Source organism: Eleutherodactylus coqui, chromosome 3, assembly GCF_035609145.1.
Source record: "Eleutherodactylus coqui strain aEleCoq1 chromosome 3, aEleCoq1.hap1, whole genome shotgun sequence".
Classification (NCBI taxonomy): Eukaryota; Metazoa; Chordata; class Amphibia; order Anura; family Eleutherodactylidae; genus Eleutherodactylus; species Eleutherodactylus coqui.
This window is the reverse complement of record NC_089839.1, coordinates 287,198,198-287,219,985: the sequence shown is the minus strand read 5'-3', so window position 1 is coordinate 287,219,985 and position 21,788 is coordinate 287,198,198. Positions and strand designations below refer to the sequence as shown.

Genomic DNA, 21,788 nt, shown 5'->3' with positions numbered 1-21,788 from the left:
ACAGTTCGTCATGTAAAAAACAAGCCCTTCTTTGGTCGTATCAACGGACAAATAAAAAAAAGATATGGCTTTCAAATGGAGATGAAAATCTGCCAAAAAACATTGTGTCCTTAACCCCAAAAAAAGGCCATGTCCTTGAGGTGTTAAAAAACAAAACAGCCTGGTCTTTAAGGGGTTAAAGGAAATGATATGCCCTATAAAAGTATATAGAAATCTTAAGCTGGGAGGGCGAGACCAACTCAAAAACTACCTATCAACCAGAGTGGACCTGAATGGACTCATCATAATAATACAGTGCATTTTCCCTGCAGAAGAAATATGGAAGGTCCTGTACTTTCAGCAGCCTCTGCAGAGGAACAGATTGCCAAAATAGGCCTTCATGTCAAAAAAAGGACAACATTCATTTAAGCAGTTCCAAGCAGGAAATAAAAAAAAAATCATCAATAGTAGTAAAACTACAAACCAATATTTGAAGGATGCGATTATATCCAGTATCCATGGGACAAAGTTGTTTTTTAAATCTTATTTCTCACATTATGCTAAGTTTGTAGCACTTCAGAAGAATAATAAATGTACGTCATAAATCTTGCTTTTGACATTCCTTGGCAATTTTCGACTGGACAAAAATAAGAGAACGCCAAAAGATCGAAGGTTAGAAAATTCTGTAGCGCGTACAGGAGTGTCTCCACTACACCGAGATCACAATGAAGTATGAGATCAGCCAAAAATCAATAACAAGGTACTTTACAAAATAATGGATGACGCAAGTAGAAAACGGAATGAGCTTTTCTGAGAAATAATGCATGGCGGGCAGATTGGCAACATCCTAAACTGTTTGTGCTAATCAGTGCAGGGAACGGGAAAGTGACACGTTGGGTGAGGACGTTACAAGTTACCCTTAAAGGGGTTGTCCCGTGAAAGCAAGTGGGGTTCAGCACTTCTGTATGGCCATATTAATGCACTTTGTAATGTACATCGTGCATTAATTATGAGCCATACAGAAGTTATTCACTTACCTGCTCCGTTGCTAGCGTCCTCGTCTCCATGGTGCCGTCTAATTTCAGCGTCTAATCGCCCGATTAGACGCGCTTGCGCAGTCCGGTCTTCTCCCTGGTGAATGGGGCTGCTCGTGCCGGAGAGCTGGTCCCGCATCGTCATCGTAGCTCCGCCCCGTCACGTGTGCCGATTCCAGCCAATCAGGAGGCTGGAATCGGCAATGGACCGCACAGAGCCCACGGTGCACCATGGGAGAAGACCCGCGGTGCATCGTGGGTGAAGATCCCGGCGGCCATCTTAGTAAGGTAAGGAAGAAGTCGCCGCAGCGCGGGGATTCGGGTAAGTACTAAACGTTTTTTTTTTTTTAACACATGCATTGGGTTTGTCTCGCGCCGAACAGGGGGCCTATTGAATAAAAAAAAAAACCCGTTTCGGCGCGGGACAACCCCTTTAAAGGAAACCTGAAACGCGTCTGCTTAGTAGTTACATAACTCTGCTGCAAAAGGACAATGTAAGAGTGTATCCTCACTCTGGGCCAATCATCTTGGGGCCTGCTCGCATCAATGTCCAAAGGAACCTCCATTGCCGAAATCAATTTAAAAAACAAATAAAAAAAACATTAAATATTCTTGCTTGCAGCACCATTTCACCCTGTAAAATGCCGGTCCAAAAACGAATGGACCACCTAATAGTCAATTGGGGCTTTTCCTTTAGTCATATAATGGTCCCATTCGGCCAATGGATGCAGTTTTGCTGCTCCCATAATGGAGCAGCAAAACGTAACCCATAGCGCTGGTGTGAATTAGTCCTTACTAAAAAGGCTCTTATCTATTAGTGTCGACAGTTGGTATGTAGACATACCGTGTTTCCTCAAGAATAAGACCTAACACAAAAATATGCCCAGTGTTTTTTGGGGAAGGTGGGGCTTGAAATATAAGCCCTACTCCAAAAAGCCCTAGCTGCACTACATGAAAAAAAGAAGCAATACTTACCGAGCAGGCGCCGTCCTGCGGAGTTCCAGCAGCTTGCTTGTAGTCTTCAGCAGCCAACAGAAAATCGTTTCCTGGTAACAGAGTTCATAAACCCTGCCTCCAGGAAGCGATGGCTCTGATTGGTACTAGAGTGCCGCGGCTGAGCCAATCTATGCAGCGCTGGATGAACTAATCACAGCCATTCAATGCGATGGCTGTGATTGATTTATCCAGCACTGCATTGATTGGTTCATCCAGCACTGACGACCAATCAATGCAGTGCTCGATGAATCAATCACAGCCATCACATTAAATGGCTGTGCTTGGTTCATCAAGTGCTGCATTGATTGGTTCTCGAGCACTGCGGCTGAGCCAATCAAAGCCATTGCTTCCTGGAGGCGGGGTTTATGAACCCCATCACCAGAAAGCTATCTTCTGTCGGCAACTGCAAGCCAGCTGCTGGAACGCCACAGACCAGCGGGAGGGACCTGAACCGTGCTAGGTAGGTAGCACATAGACAATTTTGTATTGCAACGTTTTGAACGCTGCAGTAATTGTGTATCACGTTCCCATTGATTTTAATTGGAGCCTCACATGACCTTGAACACAATTTTCAAGCGCTATTGCTTTAATTTTTTGCACTTAGCGGACCTCATCAATGATGTGGTGTGCTAATGCCACTGTCGGGAGACAGGAACGCTGCCTCTGAAAGCGGAAGTAAAATCGCGGCGCTCTGTCGCTGTTATAAGACATTCCTTGAAAATAAGACCTAGCACCTCTTTTTGGACACAAATTAATATAAGACAGTCTTATTTTCGGGGAAACACGGTATATGTCACCATGGTAAAAGACTCCAGACAAGTTCTAGGTGGTCTGCTCGACTAGACGTACGCTCTTATATCTGCCCCACACTCGTTCACTATATTGGATGGCAATATGACTGCAGCATCAGACTACAGCAGATCTCGAATTCCTGGTCTAAGAAAAATCTATTGAAATCAACGGGTTCTTTTCCCGTGAGACCTCTGTCCATAACATAATCGAACGGAACTCGTGCAGGGCAAAAAAAAAACAAAAACAAAAAAAAAAAATCGCCCATGTAAATACACTCTTAGGGTGCATTCACACAAACGTTTATCGGCTTGGTTTTCACGCAGAGCCAATATACGTCGTCCTCATCTGCAGGGGGGGGGGGGGGGGGGAGGATGGAAGAGCCAGGAGCAGGAACTGAGCTCCCGCCCCCTATCTGCCTCCTCTCCACCCCCTCTCCGCCCATCTGCACTATTTGCAATGAAAGGAGGTGGGACGGGGCCGGGCTAAGTTTTGAGAATTAGCCCCGCCCCTGTCCCGCCTCTCCCCATTGCAAATAGTGCAGAGGGGTGGAGAGGAGGCAGAGAGGGGGCGGGAGCTCAGTTCCTGCTCCTGGCTCAGACCCCCCCCCCGCAGATGAGGACGACGTATATCGGCTCGGCGTGAAAACTGAGCCGATATACGTTCGTGTGAATGCACCCTTAAGTTAACAAGGCTGAGCGGCAATATCACACACCATCCATAGTCAGGAGAGGCACCTCTTTAGGGAAAAAGTTGGCCATACTTTCTCATTTCAGAAAATCACAATGAAACATCTAAATTCTAGAAGTGAAATCTAGTAACCCGCGCCCTTCTTCAGCCCTGAGTGCGGTATGACCTGGGTGACGTCACACGGGAGCTGTGACATGCAAAAAAATAAAAAATCTCATTCAATAATCCATCAATTACATTAGCTTTGTCCTATCAAAATTAGCGCTGCTATCTGACCGCTCGGATAGAAAACCGCAAGCAGGATATCAATGAACAGAAGTGATTGCACTCAATAAACATTCCAGGAGCCGATCACACAAAATGTCAAATGAAATTTTGATACGCGACTGTGATGTAGAATACAAAGCGTTCCCCTGCTGAACACTTACCTTACTGCTCCGGGGTCTGAAGCTGCGCAGGGGAGACGTATCTGCAAAGGAATTCACCGAGATGTATAAGTGGACGTTCACACGCAATGAATCTGCTGCAGAAGATTTTAGTCGCACGTTTGCACCGGACTGTATGGATTTTGGCGCAGATTTACTTTTGCAGATTTGAAGGCCATGGACACCTTTGGGGGCGATTTTTTTTTTTTAACTTAAATGCAGGCATTTTGGGCTGAAAATCAATTTTGCAATAGGGTTTAAATAAAAAATTTGCACTGTTTGTCTTCTGCAGCTTCTACATATCACTGCATACAGAAACTGCAGTCTAAAGGCCCATTTACACGGAGCGATCATCGCTCAAAAATCGCTAAAAAGCGATCGTCTGAGCAACCATCATTGTGTCTAAACATGCGCCCATCGTGCGCTTTTTGTGCACTGCTAGCTGATCGTAAAATTCAGGCCAACCTAAAAATCATCGTTCAGCCTTATCAGGAACTGACAGCAGATAAGAGACCTCCAGCTATTAACTGCATTCAGCTAAAGGCTTCAATTGCACGCTAATAAGCTATTAAGTAGCTACTTAATTGTTTATGCAAAATGATCGCTCAAAGCGGTCAATCAAACTGTCGTTTGAGCGATCATCGCTCCGTGTAAATGAGCCTTAAGTCAGCAGGAGATCCGTCAGTCAAGCTGGACTGATAGGTTAGGGTACTTTTCAATGGGATGATAGTTGTCGTATAATCACTCAAATGAGTGATTTTGTGTGACTGTCAGCCTGTGTAATTACGGCACCTGACAAGGTATTGAGCGGGAAGTCGAAAAAGGAACTACTACTTCTCGCTCAGAATAAACAGGCAGTTTATCTTTGAACGACTGCTTGTTTATAGCGAATGAAGTCGGGCGGCCAGAAAAGGTCTCCAGCGCGCTCCGCCTCCGATTATCGCTCCTGTGTGAAACTACAAGTATTTCTTTGTTGTGGTCATACATTGAAGAGGGTGAAGGAGAGGAGAGAGCAGAGGGAAACTAAGCCATCAGACTTGCCTGGGCCGGGCGGCACCTCAGTGGACTACTGAAGAGTGCAAGAAGGTCTTATGGACCGATGTACCAATGATGTCAAATATGGATTCATAACGCAGGGTTTTGTATGCCATCGAGTAGGAAACAGGATGGCTGTTGAGTGTGTGACACCAACTGTCAAACATGGAGGAGGAAGCGTGATGCTTTGGGGCTCTTTTGCTGGATCCAAAGTTGGCAATTTGCACAGGGCGATTGGCACACTGGACAAAAAGGGCTACCACAGCATTTTGCTACACCATGCAATACCCTCTGGTGTGCGCCTAGTTGGTCAGAGATTCATATTACAGCAAGAGAATCCTCCAAAACATTCTTCTAGGTTATGTCACAACTACTTAAGAAGACAAGAATAAGCCGGTAGGCTTCAAAGAATGGAATGTGATGCACAGTCTCAGAAATTAAAGGGGTATTCAGACTAATATTGTAAACTCTAATCTACATCATCCCAATAAGACATTTTGTAATAAGGTTACTGTACCGGGTCTAGCTACTTTCTTCATTTTCTATCTATGTCACGTGACCCTCCACCTAAAGAAGATCTCCACTTCCTCTGACATCTTGCCCGCATTTGCTACTTTAGGCCCTGTTCATAGCCTCCAACATCCTCTGAGCAGTGTATGATGGGAGGAGAGAAGCACTGCACTGTGTTGTATTGTAAGTTGTAGGACCTGTGAGCTGTGGGCGGAGCTACAACGCTGCCAGGAGACATGCTTGATTCCTGCTGGAAGTTGTAGGTGACAGTCTTCCATAAAGGGATCTTGAGAATAGGGCTTTTTCACATCTTGACATGAGGGGTTAAAATTTACATAAAAAAACATGCGTTGCCTCCAGATTTAGACATTACAAATGAATGTAGGGTGATGGATGCCGCTGTAGGACTGAGGTACCTGTTGCACATGTATTTCCCAGTGTGTACATTAACAGAGGCCATAAACACAGTGTGAACACGGCCCGATGCGGATATTAATGTTCATAGAATAATACTATGTTTCACAAACAGCTGCGTTACTTACCGGCGTGCAGACTCGAAGATTCTTCTGACCTTGAACTTCCAGCAGAAGACGACAGCGCAGTGGTGTCCAGCAAGGAGCTTGCTTCTACCTGAAAACAAGAACTGACTTAAAGGGGCTGTCCAGGACTTTGGCCATAACTTCTATCCTCTGGATAGGTAATCAATACATGATCAGTGGGGTCCGATGCTCAGGATCCCTGCTGATCAGCTGTCAGCGTCGCTGTCAATGTGATAGCAACAGCCCGGTTTAGTACTGCAGGCGCGGTATTTAATGGCAGCTGTGCCTACAACAGCCTGGGCCGCTGCACTACAGACACCGCAGTCTGCTGACAGCAAAATAAGATATCAGCTGATTGACAGTTGTCCCGAGCGGCGGGCACCAACAATCATCTACTGATGACCTATCATGCGGGTAGGTAATCAACAAAAGGAAAAAAATGCCCAAAGTCCTGGACAACCCCTTTAACGCTTTCCAATCCACTGTCTGACGTCTGAAGACATTATGATTTAAGGCTGTACAGCTCTGATGTTGGTAGACGTCCGTCGGGGTTCTCTTACTGTATATTGCCAGCCTCTCTGCTGTCGGAGCCTACCCAACGTGTCACCTCATGCAGTACTGCCTTTAGCCAGCATATAGCGCTGTTGTATAATGGCAGAAAAAGAGTAAGCCCCCTAGGAAAACCAGGATACAAATTGGATTGGAAAGGGTTAAATAAATGAAGGCAACAGTGATAATGGCTAATATGGCAGGAAACCCAGTATTCCAAAAAGTCTTTGACTTAGACCCAAATATTACCGTGTAAGATCCAGACTATTTACGGGACGTCTACATGTGTAGATCTGGGCTTATAAAGTTTAGGAGATGCAAACTAGGAATAGAGAATACTTTTTTGGACAGACTTACGTGTCTGACTACAAACGGGGGCTTGTTAGACGACTCCTTCTTAAATTCGTAGGGCCCCAGGTGTAAATGAGCCAGCCTTTGCCTTGTCTCCTCAGAGAGCTCACACATGCGTCTGTTGGTATATGGGGACGGAGAGCGAGATTTGGAGGCGATGGTCGGCTGCTCGTATCTCCTGGAAGTCCTGGAGGATCCCCTTTTATGTGTGGAAGGCTGTGGACGACAGAGCGGCGTGTCAGGGCCGAGCATACAATACTCAACGCTCTAGACATGCCACATTCCAAACAAGCCCTCCGATCTGCTAAACCAAATAGGGAATGAAATGTCTGATCCAAATATCAATTTTCTTTAAATGTATCAAAAGAGTTATCCAGGCAGCACCCGAGGCGATACACCGGGGTTGGAAGTACTGCTCCGACCCCTTTATAGCGACCGCTGCTGGTAATTACAAGTGTAGCTCCCATCAATGAGAGCTGCGCTTGTAATAGCTGGAGTCCCATGGATTTATAGGAGAGCTGCGCCTACTTTTACAGGTGCCGGCCGCTACAGAGTGGTGGGTTCAGTGCTTTTGCTCTGATCCTGGTGTATCCCATAGACCGCTGCTTGGATAGACCCTTAAGTGCATCACATGTGTTTCCACGAAGCTCTTCAGATACTTTATTTTCCTGTTTTCATGTCCCCTAAGGACCCTTTTACACGGGCCGATAAATCATTCAGATTGCCACGTCGTCTGAAAACAGCCCCGCATCACTGCGGGGAATCCCTTAATCCCATTGCTGTCAACACTGTGACAGCAGTGGCTGGGGTGTTCAGTAATGAGGAGACTCCCCACGGAGACAAATAAATCCCCTGCCGCTGCTGCCCCATTGAAAGAAATGGGATGAAGGTATTCCCCGCAGTGATGCTTCCAGGGGTTCCACTTGCATTTCGAGGGTGATATTGAGCCATGAATCGCGAATATCGCTCTCGCCAGTGTGCAGGAGCCCCTATTCTAATCACGACTGAACGATGACACAATGCTGACCGCAAGACTTGAGTGAGTAAGGGCCACGCTCCCCAACTCGCCACTGCTGGGATCCTCTCTAGCGAGAAGCATTATAGGTGGCACATCTAGCAGACGCGCCTTGTGTGCGGCACGCCTGTATATCCAGATAGAATTTTTTTTCTCTTTGCTCTGGTCGTGGCACCCCTGCAGGTTCTCACACCACCCTAGTTTGGGATTTGCTGGTTTATAGAATTGTATAGAACTCTTTTTCCCCACAACTGTTCAGCCAGATCCTTTCCCATCCCTTGCTTGCACTCATAGATGGCCTTAGCTACATGAGACCCAGTCACCAGCTTGTAAGGGAAGAACGAGGTGGATATTGGCTGCGGGCAATTACCCCCATTAGGTCCACCTGGCCAGATGATCTTCTACCTCTGTGCAGCATCATCTTATGGAGTTACATCAGCCCATCAATGCCACCGCAATGCAATTCCTAAGTTCTTTAACTGCCATTGCACGCCAAGCTGGCCATTGGCGCTGCAGTTGCACGACAAGCTGGCCACCGCCGCGGCGACACAAGCTGGCCGCCGCTGTTGCGTGCCAAGCTGGCCACCGCCGTTGCGCCAAGCTGGCCACTGCCACCAACGTTGCGTGCTAAGCTGGCCACCGCCGCTGACATGCTGCTATTTTGCCATCAGTGCAATATACTATATATATCTGTTTTTCTCAGGTTTGGCCAGCACCGCTTGCACTTGAGGAACATATGGTTCTACTAATTATGTAGCTATGTGTGAGAGTAAGCGCAGCGTTCCCTTGTATACTACACAGATCACACAACAAATAAAAAAACGGAAATGCTGCGTACAACTGACCGATCCAATTACATCGGGAACTGCCACCATTTCAATGTCTCTGCAATAAAACCATTTACTGTTAATTAAAGTCTAATTGAGCCATCTACTTCCTTCAGTACACAGAGGTCTGTGGCAGTAAACCTGTTGGCGAAAATACTAAAAAAGGGGAGGAAAAACGCGGTCCGTTTCCTAACAGAAAAGAGCGTCTGATTTGTCTCTTTTTACATAATACCTTCTGTCATTAGACAAACAAGAAGTAGCGGCGGAACGAGCCCTTCGCTAACCTGCTTCTGCATTCTCCGCCCGTAGCTGGGTCACTGTTCAAACATACGTTATCCGACAAGTCCCTAGAGGGGGCACAAAAAACAATAATTAAACATCAAGGTCTAGAAGAAAAGGCGATTACAGGTAAATGTCACGCCGTGTAACAAACTGGGGTTTAATTGTAAAGCTTTCCCTTTGTAGAGCTCCAGACTTTAATAAAGATAATTAAAAAAGACGCGGGACTGGTAGGAAATGTCAGGCAGATAACATTTGCATTTCTGACGATTCAATTACAAATGATTACATTGCTTTGTACAACAATTAAGATCTGACTTTTATTTCCGACGAGCGTTTTGTCAGGTTTGATGATTCTAAGTGAGGCGGTTAATAGGGATTTAAAACAAAAATACACTTCAAATGTGGAAAATAAAATAAAACTTTAGATATCTGACACCATAAAAGGACGACATTGTGTATCGGGGAAAACAAATAAAAACAGTAATCGACACGTAAAAAGGCTTTGTTTTGGTTGCGCACTCCTTGATGAGTAACTCAAAGGGGAAGAGACACTTTGAAGGTTATTATCTGCTAAACATGTAAAAAAAAGAAAAAAAACACGTTTTGTTTTTGTGTAGAATGTCAAAATTTGATTAGAATTCTTACATCCCTTAAAAGGGGGTTTCTGATACTTATAAAAAAAAATGGCCCCGGGGTAGGTAATGGCATAAATAAAGGAAAACGTAAAGGAGAAAAACCTTACACATCCTTTCAGAGAGGGTCTAGCGCCATCAATCCAGTCCCTCTACTCTGGGAAGGAGGATGCCATGTGCATCGCTCACATGACCGCTGCAGCCAATTGCTTGCTTCAGCCGTCCTGTCATGTGACTGCAGCTCTGAACTAAAGGCAAAGTGAGAGGGTGAGTTGTTGTTGTTAGGGCGAGCTCCCTCCATGTTTTTTGGTTTTGCGCTGCCTCTTTCAGTTGTGTGATATCCATGGCAGTATCAGCCATCGTGTTCTATGGCAGCCGGGTCTTCTTTTGCCACTGATCTGTCCAAGCATTATAGATTTTATTTTAGTGACTGTGCTTGCATTATATGGCCAAAATACATGATTCGGAGGCCGGCCACCGTGCCCTCCGTGGACCCGAGGCCGGCCACCGTGCCCTCCGTGGACCCGAGGCCGGCCACCGTGCCCTCCGTGGACCCGAGGCCGGCCACCGTGCCCTCCGTGAACCCGAGGCCGGCCACCGTGCCCTCCGTGAACCCGAGGCCGGCCACCGTGCCCTCCGTGAACCCGAGGCCGGCCACCGTGCCCTCCGTGAACCTAAGCCGAGTCATCTTGTCTTCCAGTAATATATCAGTTCTTACACAATTTAGGACTTCTCTGTTTGTTACTCTTGCCGTCCAGGGCATACGCAGCAGCTTTCGCTCGCACCACAGCTCAAACGCATCAATCCTCCTATCAGCTTCCCTCTCAGTCCAGCTTTCACATCCATCCATACATGGCTATGGGAAAACGGTGGTTTGCACTATCCTAAGTTTAGTTACTACCCTGATATCCCTTCGTTTCCAGATTTTGTCCATGTTTAGCATCGCGCTTTACCCTAATGCTCTCCTACATTTTATCTTTGCCATAGATTCTCCAGCCCGGTCAATTTTTGAGCCAAGGAAAATGAAGTCTTGCTCACATTCTATGGCCTTGTTGTCAATTTTTGATGTACATTTGGCCATTTTTTGTAGTTGCCATAATTTTAGTTTTCTTTAAATTCAGGTGGAGGCCCATTTTTTCACTTTCAGTTTTAATCCTACATATCAGCTGCCTCAGACCGGCTTCTGTTTTTGCAAGCAGAGTTGTGCCATCCGTATAATGGAGATGGTTGATGTTTCTTCCACCTATTTTCATCCCGTAATTAACTTTTTTGCTTCTACCTACCCTGGGCCCATTTTTTGTAAGAATCAGAAGACCCTTTAAAATGATTGGTTAATTAAAAATGACACTCTAGTCCAGAAAAACCAAGATGGCTGCACCGCTTTTCTAACTTCCTGATGCACATTGTGAGCTGGTATTGAGACATACGCCTAAGGCTCGGACTCACACGATTGTGTTGTAGAAAGCTGTGTGTATAATGCATCGCAGACTGACTAGTTTCTTTTTTTTTTTTAATTTCCAGCTCTGTTGCTTAGCGACATCGCATTTAAACACCGCACATACGCAATGTAATTGCGTATGTACAGTTTTTCACATGCCCAGAGAGAACAATAGGGCGGTATCGCACGTAATGTAACATACTGCGTTCTTTTTTACGCAAGTGTGAATGGATCAAAGAAAAAAAAGTACTTTCATTGACTCCAGTCACCACGTATTTTGTGCCTTTAATACGCTATTAAATTACACTCGTGCGAGTCCGAATCCACACCGAACATCTGGTACTATAGGGGCTGATCCCAAATCCGCTTTGCAGGTCACTTACTGCAGCAGATTGTTTCCCGCAGCATGTGGATGAAATATTGAAAATCTTGTCCACTTAGCAGCTACTATAATTACCGCGGATTCTTAACACGGAGGGTCCACATGGAAAATCCGTAGTAAATCCGCCCCGTGCAGAATACCCAAAGGGTGCATTTAGTGTGGATTTCCAACAGATTTCACCCTTTCAAATGAATTCAAATTGGAGGGGTGAAATCTGCTGTGGATCCGCACCATATGCATCACTGAAAAACAGAAAGACTGGAATTCACTGAAAACTTGTGATCCTGCGTCAGTCCTTAAGGCCTCATGTCCACAGGGAAAATCAGGCCCGACGCGGATTCTTCATGGAGAATCCCGCAGCGGGTCCCTCCTTTCCCGCAGACATGATGCTAAAAATAAGAATTTACTTACCTGTCCGGACGCTGCGGACCTGCCCTCCGTCGCGGCCAGATCTTCTTTCTTCGGCCCGGCGGATGTGCTCAGCACACCGGCAGCGCGCATGCGCTGGGCACTCCATTTTTTTTTTTTTTAACTCCTGCTCTCCAGTGCTCGGAGAGCAGAAGTTCAGGCACGGGTGTACCATGGATCCGGACAGCTTCCATAGGCTGCAATAGAAGCCTGCGGGAGCCGTTTATTAGGAGACGCACGTCTTTTAATAAATCTGGCACATCTTTAGCCAGTCTGTACACTAGTTATGATTTCTTGGTCTGTGGGGGGAGAGGGGCTACACCCCCTTTTTGTAAGCCATGCCTACTTTTCAAAAAAAGTGGCGAGCATGGCGTAAAAATTATACCGCCAACTATGGATTTCATTTAATATTTCCACCGATTTGTAATATTTATTTACTAAAATTTGGTGTTTGGATGAGTAAACACGTCTCCAGTGTCCTACTGCTCCTTTATGTTTGGGGAAGGAATCAAAAGCTTATACACTATCCTACCAGAAGTATTTGGACCTTCCTATCAGTAGCATGCCATGTGTCCTAATCCATTCTACATAAGGTACAGACCACTGGAGGTGTCGGCCATAGTTTGTGACGGGAACTTCATGCTGTTGGATATACGGGTTATGCCGCTGCACACAAGCCGTCCATCATGAAGCATAATGCATCATTCAGTCTACATTGGTGCAAGGAGTGCTGTCGTCGGACAGTTGAGCAATGGAAGAACATTCTATGGAGTGCTAAATAACGCTACTCTATCTTCACATCAGATGGAGGATGCTGGGGAATGCCTTCTGCCCGAGTGTGTTGTGCCAACAGTTAAATACAGCGGAGGTTCCATTATGGTCTGGATATCTTTTACGTGGCATGGTCTCGGTCCGTTGGTTGTAGTGACAAGAACCATGAACAGGGAGGTGTAACCTGACATACTAGACAATAATGTGCTGCCGGCAATGTGCTAATACTCTGGGAATGGTCGGCCATACTTCCTACAAGACAACGCGCCTCTTCACAAATGCAACACTATTTTAATTTGACTTGAGGATATGGATTTCTACATTTGGACCGGCTGCACTGAGTGAATCCTACTGAACATCTTTGGGACGAACTGGAACATCGGGTCAGGAAATATGAACAGCTTCCATCTACTATGAGACAACTCACCAGACATTTGCAGGATGAATGGAGGGAACCACCAGCTGACTTGTATCAGATGTTAGTAGACAGTATGCCACGGAGAGTATCCAATGTCATTAGGGCCAAAGGAGCCCCACTAAGTATTAAAGGAGATGTCCCGCGCCGAAACGGGTTTTTTTTTTTTAAACCCCCCCCCCCCGTTCGGCGCGAGACAACCCCGATGCAGGGGTTAAAAAAACCACCCGCACAGCGCTTACCTGAATCCCGGCGGTCCGGCGTCTTCATACTCACCTGCTGAAGATGGCCGCCGGGATCCTCTGTCTTCATGGACCGCAGGGCTTCTGTGCGGTCCATTGCCGATTCCAGCCTCCTGATTGGCTGGAATCGGCACGTGACGGGGCGGAGCTACACGGAGCCCCATAGAGAAGAGGAGAAGACCCGGACTGCGCAAGCGCGGCTAATTTGGTCATCGGAGGGCGAAAATTAGTCGGCACCATGGAGACGAGGACGCTAGCAACGGAGCAGGTAAGTATAAAACTTTTTATAACTTCTGTATGGCTCATAATTAATGCACAATGTACATTACAAAGTGCATTATTATGGCCATACAGAAGTGTATAGACCCACTTGCTGCCTCGGGACATCTCCTTTAACATATGCAAATAGATACTACTTTAGGTTCTTGCTCAGGTAGCATAGTATGTTAGGCCAAAAAAAGACATATGTCTTTCCAGCTCAGCCTTTTACCCCCAACGTTGATCCAGAAAGAAAAAAAAAAAAAAAGCGGTAGAAGCCAATTTTCCCCATTTAAGGGAAAAAAATTCCTTCTCGACTCCAATCTGGCAATCGGAATAATCCCCCGATCACCGACCCTTCTGAGGCAATCAATGATTAGAACACGTAACATTGTATCGCTGAAGATGTCCAGGCCCGTCTTATACTCTTATCGAGTTCGTCATCGCCACACCCTCAAGCAGAGAGCTCCATAGTCTTACTGCTCTTACAGTAAAGAACCCCCTTTTATATCTGTGTAGAAGCCATTTTTCCTCAAGACGTAGAGGGCGCCCCCTTGTCACAGTCCTGGGTATACCCCGATGATGGGAGAGATCTCTGTATTGCCCTCTACCAATTACTATTGGCAGGATGGTGCACTAGTTCCCAAAAATTCTCCTACGTAAAGTCTTTCCAAACACTTACTTTGTATCAGGCTTGTGTTTATGTGCAGCAGCCAGTCTAAAGAACGGCTGCAGTGTAAAGCATGAAAAAGGGAATCAGCAATAGCTTAAGCTTTGAATGCCAGACAATCTACTGATAAAACGAGCTAACGAGCAGTGAAGAATACATAGCAGGTGCCGGCTACCCGGAAGGAATGACTTTTTTCCGTATCTACAGTGTTCGGCATCTTATCTACCTGGTTCCCTCCAACAACTACAAAGATGCTGAGTTGCTGGTGGGCAACAGATCAGCTTGTGATGACAAATTGCAGCCTTTGTGCCGATCCGCTTTATCATTGAAATATTAAAGACAAATAAAGTGATATTAATATTAATATACGGGAGGGAAGCGTTCCATCAAAGCGCTGTCTGCAATGTCAGAGCGTTCATGGGAAAGCTTCCCGTATAATCCAGTAATAGGCAGGCGAGTCATAAATCTTGCATTTACTGATAATGACATATATATAACAGCACTTAGGTGAAGTGCCATTTTATTCAGTGGAAATTGTATTTATGAGCACTCGGAGCTATGGGACGCATTCCAAAATTCTTTTTCAAGGACTTTCCGCTTAGGACAAATTACGTCTCGAGCCGATCTCACAATGTCGAGTAATTCTCTGCCACAACGCCCGGTTTGAAGAGCGAAATCTACAGCAGTGACCTCTTCCTTGCCAGTTTAGAACAAGTGACATTTGCAGTGGAAATTGACTTTTTTTGCATCAATTTCTGCTACAGAGAAGGTGGTTTTTGCTTTTTAGGATCATTTTCCAATCCTCCCCCCCCCCCCCCCCTTAAAAAAAGCAAATCACAATTACTCGTCAGCGATCAGCTGTGATCTATAGAGAAGCCTGGTAGTAAGAGTTCAGTTTCCCTGCAGCGCCACCACAGGTTATATTAAGTATTACATGACGCCCTAATGATAGTCATTTAACATGTGGATGTGTATGCCCTCCATAAAGAGAGATACTTTCTGTAACTTACTGCTTCAGTTAAAGGGGTGTTATGGAACTCTTTAAAATTTTCTCTATTAATGACTGACCTCTGATCAGCTGATTCCTAGGGCTGCTGTTACCGCAGACAGCACAGGAAGCAGACAGCGCTGGCCATAGCACAGTGGCCTGGGTTAGTACTGCAGCAAGGCTCCTATTGAATTCGATGGGAGCTGTATCAGCAATAGCAACCTGGGCCACTGCACTATAGTCAGCGCTTGTCGGTCATCAGTCTGGGAATATCCCTTTAACTGATGGAAAGTGAACCTACACACACACTCTATTGGGTCTCCAGCGCACTAGTGTTTTTTTTTTTTTTCAATCTGTGTGCCGTCCAAATAAAAACCGGAACACACGCGGACAGCACACGGCCCATATTATTCAATGTGACAAGACACCAAGTTTTTTTCATGAACCGTGAGAAAGAAACGCATGTCATTTGCATATGAGTCTTGCAGCGTTTTACGCATGCACTGGTGTGGATGAGCCCTTAATGTGGCGATGTAGATTTATTTGAAAATGTTAGTCTGTGCGCAGAATACAGCTTCAGTGGAAAAGTCAAAGTCTGCAATGATTCCCAATTAGTGTGGGTTACTGGCAGATCTGCAGCAAAATCCACATTTGTAACCAGCTTACAGGGATCCGCACACGGAACTTGCCCTCAAGAAGTGATATGTCAGTATTACTTACACTAGTCAATCCGTGGTCATGTGACTGCCATGGCAGTGCTGTAGGGTCTTACAGACCCTGATACAGTGAAAAAATATGAAATCATTTATAAAATCCACGCGTGCGTCTTGCTGCCCATAGGGATGCATTAGCAGCAGAAGTGCAGCTAAAAGTTTGCGGGTGGGATTCGCAGCATGCTCCATTTTACTGCGCATCTGCCGCACGGACGGCTCCCGCGGCTTCCATTGAAGTCTATGGAAGCCGTCCATATCCGCGGCACAGCTGCAGCTGTTTTTGTTCTGTGTCGCAGATACGCGGGAGAGCAGATTTTTTCTTCTAAATGGTGTGCGTGGCGCATGCGTGCGGCACGCTGAGAACATTAGCCAGCCAGAAAAAAGAAGAACCTGCCTGCACAGAGGAGAGCCCTGCAGCGTCCAGAGAGAGGGGTATAATTTATTTTCCCTCTCCATGGACGCAGGCACGAGTGGATTTCCCTGCGGAATTCAGCAATGGAATCCGTGTGTGCAAGTGGACATGAGGATAAAGGCCCACTGTCCACGTGCGGATTTTAATTATAAAATCCGTGTGTCTCCCGCGCAGGAGATCCGCAGCTCTAGAAACCTATGGGGATGTATTAGGATCCGCAAGGCAATTCAAAGCATGCGGATGTGATTTTTTTCCTGGTGTGCGGATAGCGAGACATAAATTGCAGCATGCTCCATTTTTGTCTGCAGATCCCACGGGACGGCTTCCGTTGAAGTCAATGGAAGCCGTCATATCTGCAGCCTACCCGCAGCTCTCATTGTGGCTGTGCCGCGGATCTGCAGAAAAGCAGGACGTTAAAAAAAAAAAAAGCACTGCGCATGGGTCTGGCACGTCAACGGGAAATCTGGACGCATCTGCTGTGCTAAAGAAAGAAGATCCGGCCGGCTAAGAGGAAATCCGCCCTTTTTTTCTCCCAATGGCCGCGGGCACAGCTGGATTCCGCTGCGGGATTCAGCAGCAGTGGAATCTGTGTGTGCAAGTGGACATTGGGCCTAAATATACTAATTTTGAAAATAGACAACTATATATAAAAAAAATAAATAACTTTTTTACAGCTTTTTACCCCCAATAAAACTAAAAAAAAAAAAGAAAAAAGAATCAGTTAAAAAAATATAGCCCTATGTACCGAAAAAAAAAAAAAAAAACAGCAAAAATTATTTTGGTAGCTGAAGAAAAAAAAAAAAAAATAGGGCAGTAAAACCTCCACAGGGGTAAAAGCCCTAAAAAGTGTCTGGTCCTTTAGGAACAAAACAGCCTGGTCCTTAAGGGTTAAAAAAAGCAAATAAAACGAGCACTTACTGGAAGAAAAATGTATTTAGCAAAGCGGCGGGGTCAGCGCTCCTCTGGCAGCTTCATCTCACATGTCCGCACGTCGGGCTGCTGCTCCTCACATGTAGGACTCCACAGACTGTTGCTGAAGCCGTTTCCATGGAGGGGAGACGCTGCAGAGAAAACCAAGGAGAACAACCGAGTAAACTCCAATGTCACATGACTGCATCACTGCACTACGTGAGAATGGCGCAGTCGCCACTGCACAAGCACGGGGCACTCAGAGAGGTAATCCATACATGGTGGATGGGTGGAGGTCTCCGAGGTCAGAGACAGAATGCAACCCCCATTTACTAATCCGGGGTGACATCAGACTGCAAAATGGTCTTCATGCGCCTGTGCATTGTGGCGGCCATCGCTCACCGTGGAGAGGAGAGAAAACGGCGGTTGAGATGAAGATGAAATTGACATGCCGCAGCTTTGAATTCCGCGCAGCATGTCAGTTTCATCGCAGCTTGGCCGCAGCGGCTCGTCCGCAGCATGTGGACAACATTTTTGTAAATCTCGCCCACTTTGCTGCTGAGGCTCGGGTTTAAGATTGCCGGCGCAGAACGTCCGCACGGAAATTCTGTCCTCAGGGTACGATCACGCGTAGCGGAAACCGCCACGGCAAAACCCGCAACAATTCCGCGTCAAAATCCGCAGCTGATTTCCGCTTCAAGGCCCTCACCTGGCAACCACTAATAAGCGCTGTGGGCGCCGGTCATGTGATGCGCCCACTTCTATTAAAAGCGTGAAAGCAACAGTGGATCCACACGAAAATCTGTGTCAAATTCTGGACCAACGCCGTGAATATTGACACGTTTTTTTAATTCGGAAAAACTGACGATTTTAACGCAGCATTTCCGCTCCACGTAAACGTACCCTTAAGGTTGGCTTCACACAGGTGTAAGAGCATTACATTTGCGCCACGTTTTTACGCATCAGGCGTCGCTCATTTGCGTGCTCAACTGTGTTTTTTGCGGTACGGGCGCAAATCGTGTTCACAAAAAAACAGGTCCCGTACACTGAAATGACTAAATAGCCGCTAAGTTTCACACGTTCTATTTCCCTGCGCAAATGCGCACGAGAACACGCTGCGTGTTTTTTTTCTGCGAGACAGAATTGCGCACACAAAGTACATGCTTGCGAACGAATCCATTGAAATCCATGGGTTCTAGTCACCGAATATTGTGCACGCTAATACGGTTACACGAATGCGGCCTAAGGCTTTGTTCACGCTGCAGTCTAAGTTTCCACCAGCAGTTCTGAATAATGGCAAAAATGGCGCAGCACGGAGCCCTACTCTTGCCGCCCAAATGATGGAAATCATGCCCAAACTTTGGTAGCCCGCGTACGGCGGACGCAGCATTACGAAAAGCAGCCGTGGGACAAAGTTGCACACTTTCTGCAGCGTCACAGTCCCTACGAAGCTGCGGCGATGTATATCGCAATTGTACGCGTTTCGGCCGCTGCACTGCGGGATGATCCACAGAAATCACACGGAAAGAAAAGGAACTAGTTATTTTTAATGGCGGCCATTTATATGTGCGATTTTCCTCCTGCAGCGCTTTGAGAAGTAGAAGTTGCGCAAGAGAAATACTTTAGCGTGTCCGATTTTTGGGCGACATTGTCTATTCTTCCCTATAAGAGCTTCGAAAAAATGTTTTTTAATCCGCGTCGCACTCCTAGGCCCATGCAAGCGCAGTTTTGTTTATTTTTTCGCTCAACTAGGTAATAATACGTTTTTTTTCACACGTTAGAAACTTGCAGGTGCTATGATGTGAGCGCGATGCATATTTCTCTCAAAAAAACCCTAAAAATCGCTTGCTTGCGATATACGTCCAATGAAACTCGCCCGGGTAAATGCGCCCTTAAGAATTGCGCTCGGCGTCACGCTGACCCTCCAACCATTCCCCCAGACAAATAGCGTATTTTTTAATGCATTTATCGAGGAAGCTGAATGAAATAGGAATTTAACAACTATGGGGTAATTTAGAGCTCTGGTGCTGGGGAACTACAAGTCCAAGCATGCCACGACAGATAGTATACCGCACACGATGTGAACACCGCCACAGCCGTCAGTCCATCATCACATGGAGGTTCAGGGCGGACACAGAAGCCGCTGCTTTATCCCGGTCGCCGTCAGATCCGTTTCCTCCGGCCGTTGAGGCCGCGATCCCGGGGCTGTGTTAGTGGGCGGCGCCCGACGCCGCGGCTCGCCCCTCGGATGTTACATCACTGGCGTCCCCGGCTTCACCCTTGGCACAGGCCTCCCGCGCTGAGTGACGGCCGGTGAAGGGGCAGCGGCTAGTGAAGTGCTCCGGGAAGGAGTTAGTGAGTGAACCGCCGGTGGGAGGAAGGAAGGAGCGGCCGCCATGGAGGAAATGATGTAAAGAAGCCCACAGCCCACCTGATTTTATTGTTTTTCATAAAACAGAAAATATCAGAAATTAATTATTCTTTTCAGCCATAAAACATTATTTTCAGCTGTTTTATCTGTTTTGTTTTTTTTAAAGGTGGGTGACGACCAATATGGCGGCTTAGGCTACGAGCGCGTGTGAGTGCGTATTACGTGCGTAGTTTTCATGTGGGAGTACATGCGTAATTGTTGCGTATGTTCAATCCATGCAGCCTATCTTGACATGTATGCGTGCGTAATACACGCCAAGATAGAACATGCAACGTTTCGGGGGTTTTTTTTGCGTTTGTACCCCTTGTTGCGCACCATGTTAGCGGCACGGTGACAGTCTATATTAGTACTATGTATTAAACGTGTAGGTCGGCTTCACACGAGCAGATCCGTATATTTGCACGTACCTTTTTGGGGAAAATGATGGGGTTTTTGCGTGCATAAGCACATTTTTACTGTACCTTTTGCACCCGCAAGGCAAGTTCATTCGCGCGTGGAAAACGTTAAACGTCTAATGAGCTTCAGATTTGTTTTTTGGAGTTTTTTTTCAGCAGAATTACTCTGTGTTTCACGCAGATCTTTGCATATTGTGCGCACATTTATGCACACACAACCCCTCCCCCCACATTGACTTCTATGGGGACCCATGGAGCGCAAATACGTAGAAAAATAGAGCGTGCAAATTTTTTAAAATTTTTTTTTATTCATGATCGAAGTGCGTGTGAAAATACAGCAATGTGAACGAACCCATTGAAATTAATTTTTGCGCAAATATGCCCATGTAAAGCCAACTATAGAGCGCACAGGGCTCTGAAAACAGTCAGATGGGGACACCGCGGGGAAGCAGGAAGCCCCCAGTGACGTCCCCTACAGCGCTGTAACGGAGTTTATGGTGCTGAAGGGAGGTGACGGGTTCCCTATAAGACACGGATTAGGCCCATCAGTAAGGCTGGATCCACACGGGCGGAATTTCAGCGCGGACTTTCTGTACGGGAATTCCTCCCGCAGTTTTTATCCCCGGATAAAGCAGCATAGTGGACACGATTTGCATAAATCCCATCCACCCGCTGCGGAGACGCCATTGCAGGCCAGCCACGACGAAACCGACAGGCCGTGCGGAATTCAAAGTCGCGGCACGTCAATTTTATCACCGTCTCCGCTACGGCCATCGCTCCTCTCTATGGGGAGAGACGTCTGCAGCGGAGTACAGGCCACGAAGCCGCTTCAAAACCAGCACTAAACTGCGCAAGTTTGGAAGCTGCGTTTCCGCCGTGGAAATCTTGCGGTATTTCCATGCAAACGTTCCGCGGGATTGACGCCCGTGTGACCCCAGCCTGTGGGGTTACCAGGGAAGCCGTGTGATTTCCCCATCAGCAGCCGCTGCAGTGTAGTTTATCATTCATGTACAGCACAATCATTCTTATGAATGTCCATCCATGTAATGCATGAATTCAGCGGCTCCTGCATCTGGCGGAGAGTGCAACCCCCGGGTGCAGCAGCAGGGGGCAACCAGGAGAGCAGTGGGGTGAAGAAAAATCACACCCGCCTGCTACACCGGCCTTCCCAATTTGTGCCAATCACTTCCGCGTTGATCGATCACACGACTGCTGCGGCAAGTCTTCCACCTCAGCGACTGTAGCAATCACGTGATCGCTCTGCCGGGAAGTCGGCATAGGACTAGTGTGGCATGAATTGCTGAGGCCGGCTTCACACGGCCGTGACGGGCTCCGCCGCGGAATTCCGCGGCGGAGCCAGTCACGGCACCCCCCAAGAGACCCCAATACTTACCTCCGGATCCGGCGTCATACGTCCCGCATGACGCTTCGGCGCGCATGCGCAATAGAGCACGTGACGCGCCACTGCGTCATATGACGCGGCTGGCGGTAGGCGGGGAAGCAGTTTCACGCTATCTTCCGCTTTGCTACAGCAGAAGATAGCGTGACGGACGGCTTCCATTGACTGCAAATAGAGCATGCCGCGGGTGAGGACGGGTGACGGGGAATGCCGCACCGTAAGCATTGTGTTATTAGGTAGCTGCGGGCAACGCAGCGGATTTCCGCTGCGTATTACACGGCGGAAATCCATCTGTGGGAAGGAG

At 46.9% G+C, this 21,788-nt stretch overlaps 1 protein-coding gene across 3 annotated transcripts in view; it reads right to left on the bottom strand.

Annotated features, from left to right (window-relative positions):
- The window catches only part of SPATA6 (spermatogenesis associated 6), a 72,080-nt gene extending 52,450 nt beyond the window's left edge, over window positions 1-19,630 (bottom strand). Inside the window, exons 1-6 of one of the 3 annotated variants that reach the window (XM_066597622.1) lie at window positions 19,330-19,630; window positions 17,269-17,411; window positions 9,024-9,086; window positions 6,904-7,113; window positions 6,001-6,088; window positions 3,917-3,957 (exon numbers count right to left, since the gene is read on the bottom strand). In XM_066597622.1, the coding sequence (XP_066453719.1) occupies window positions 3,917-3,957; window positions 6,001-6,088; window positions 6,904-7,113; window positions 9,024-9,035 (351 nt within the window). In that variant the 5' untranslated portion in view covers window positions 9,036-9,086; window positions 17,269-17,411; window positions 19,330-19,630. Of the gene's footprint in view, window positions 1-3,916; window positions 3,958-6,000; window positions 6,089-6,903; window positions 7,114-9,023; window positions 9,087-17,268; window positions 17,412-19,135; window positions 19,283-19,329 lie in introns of those variants that run through there. The other 2 variants (XM_066597623.1, XM_066597624.1) reach the window with 2 other exon arrangements.
- Window positions 19,631-21,788: the final 2,158 nt, after the last annotated feature.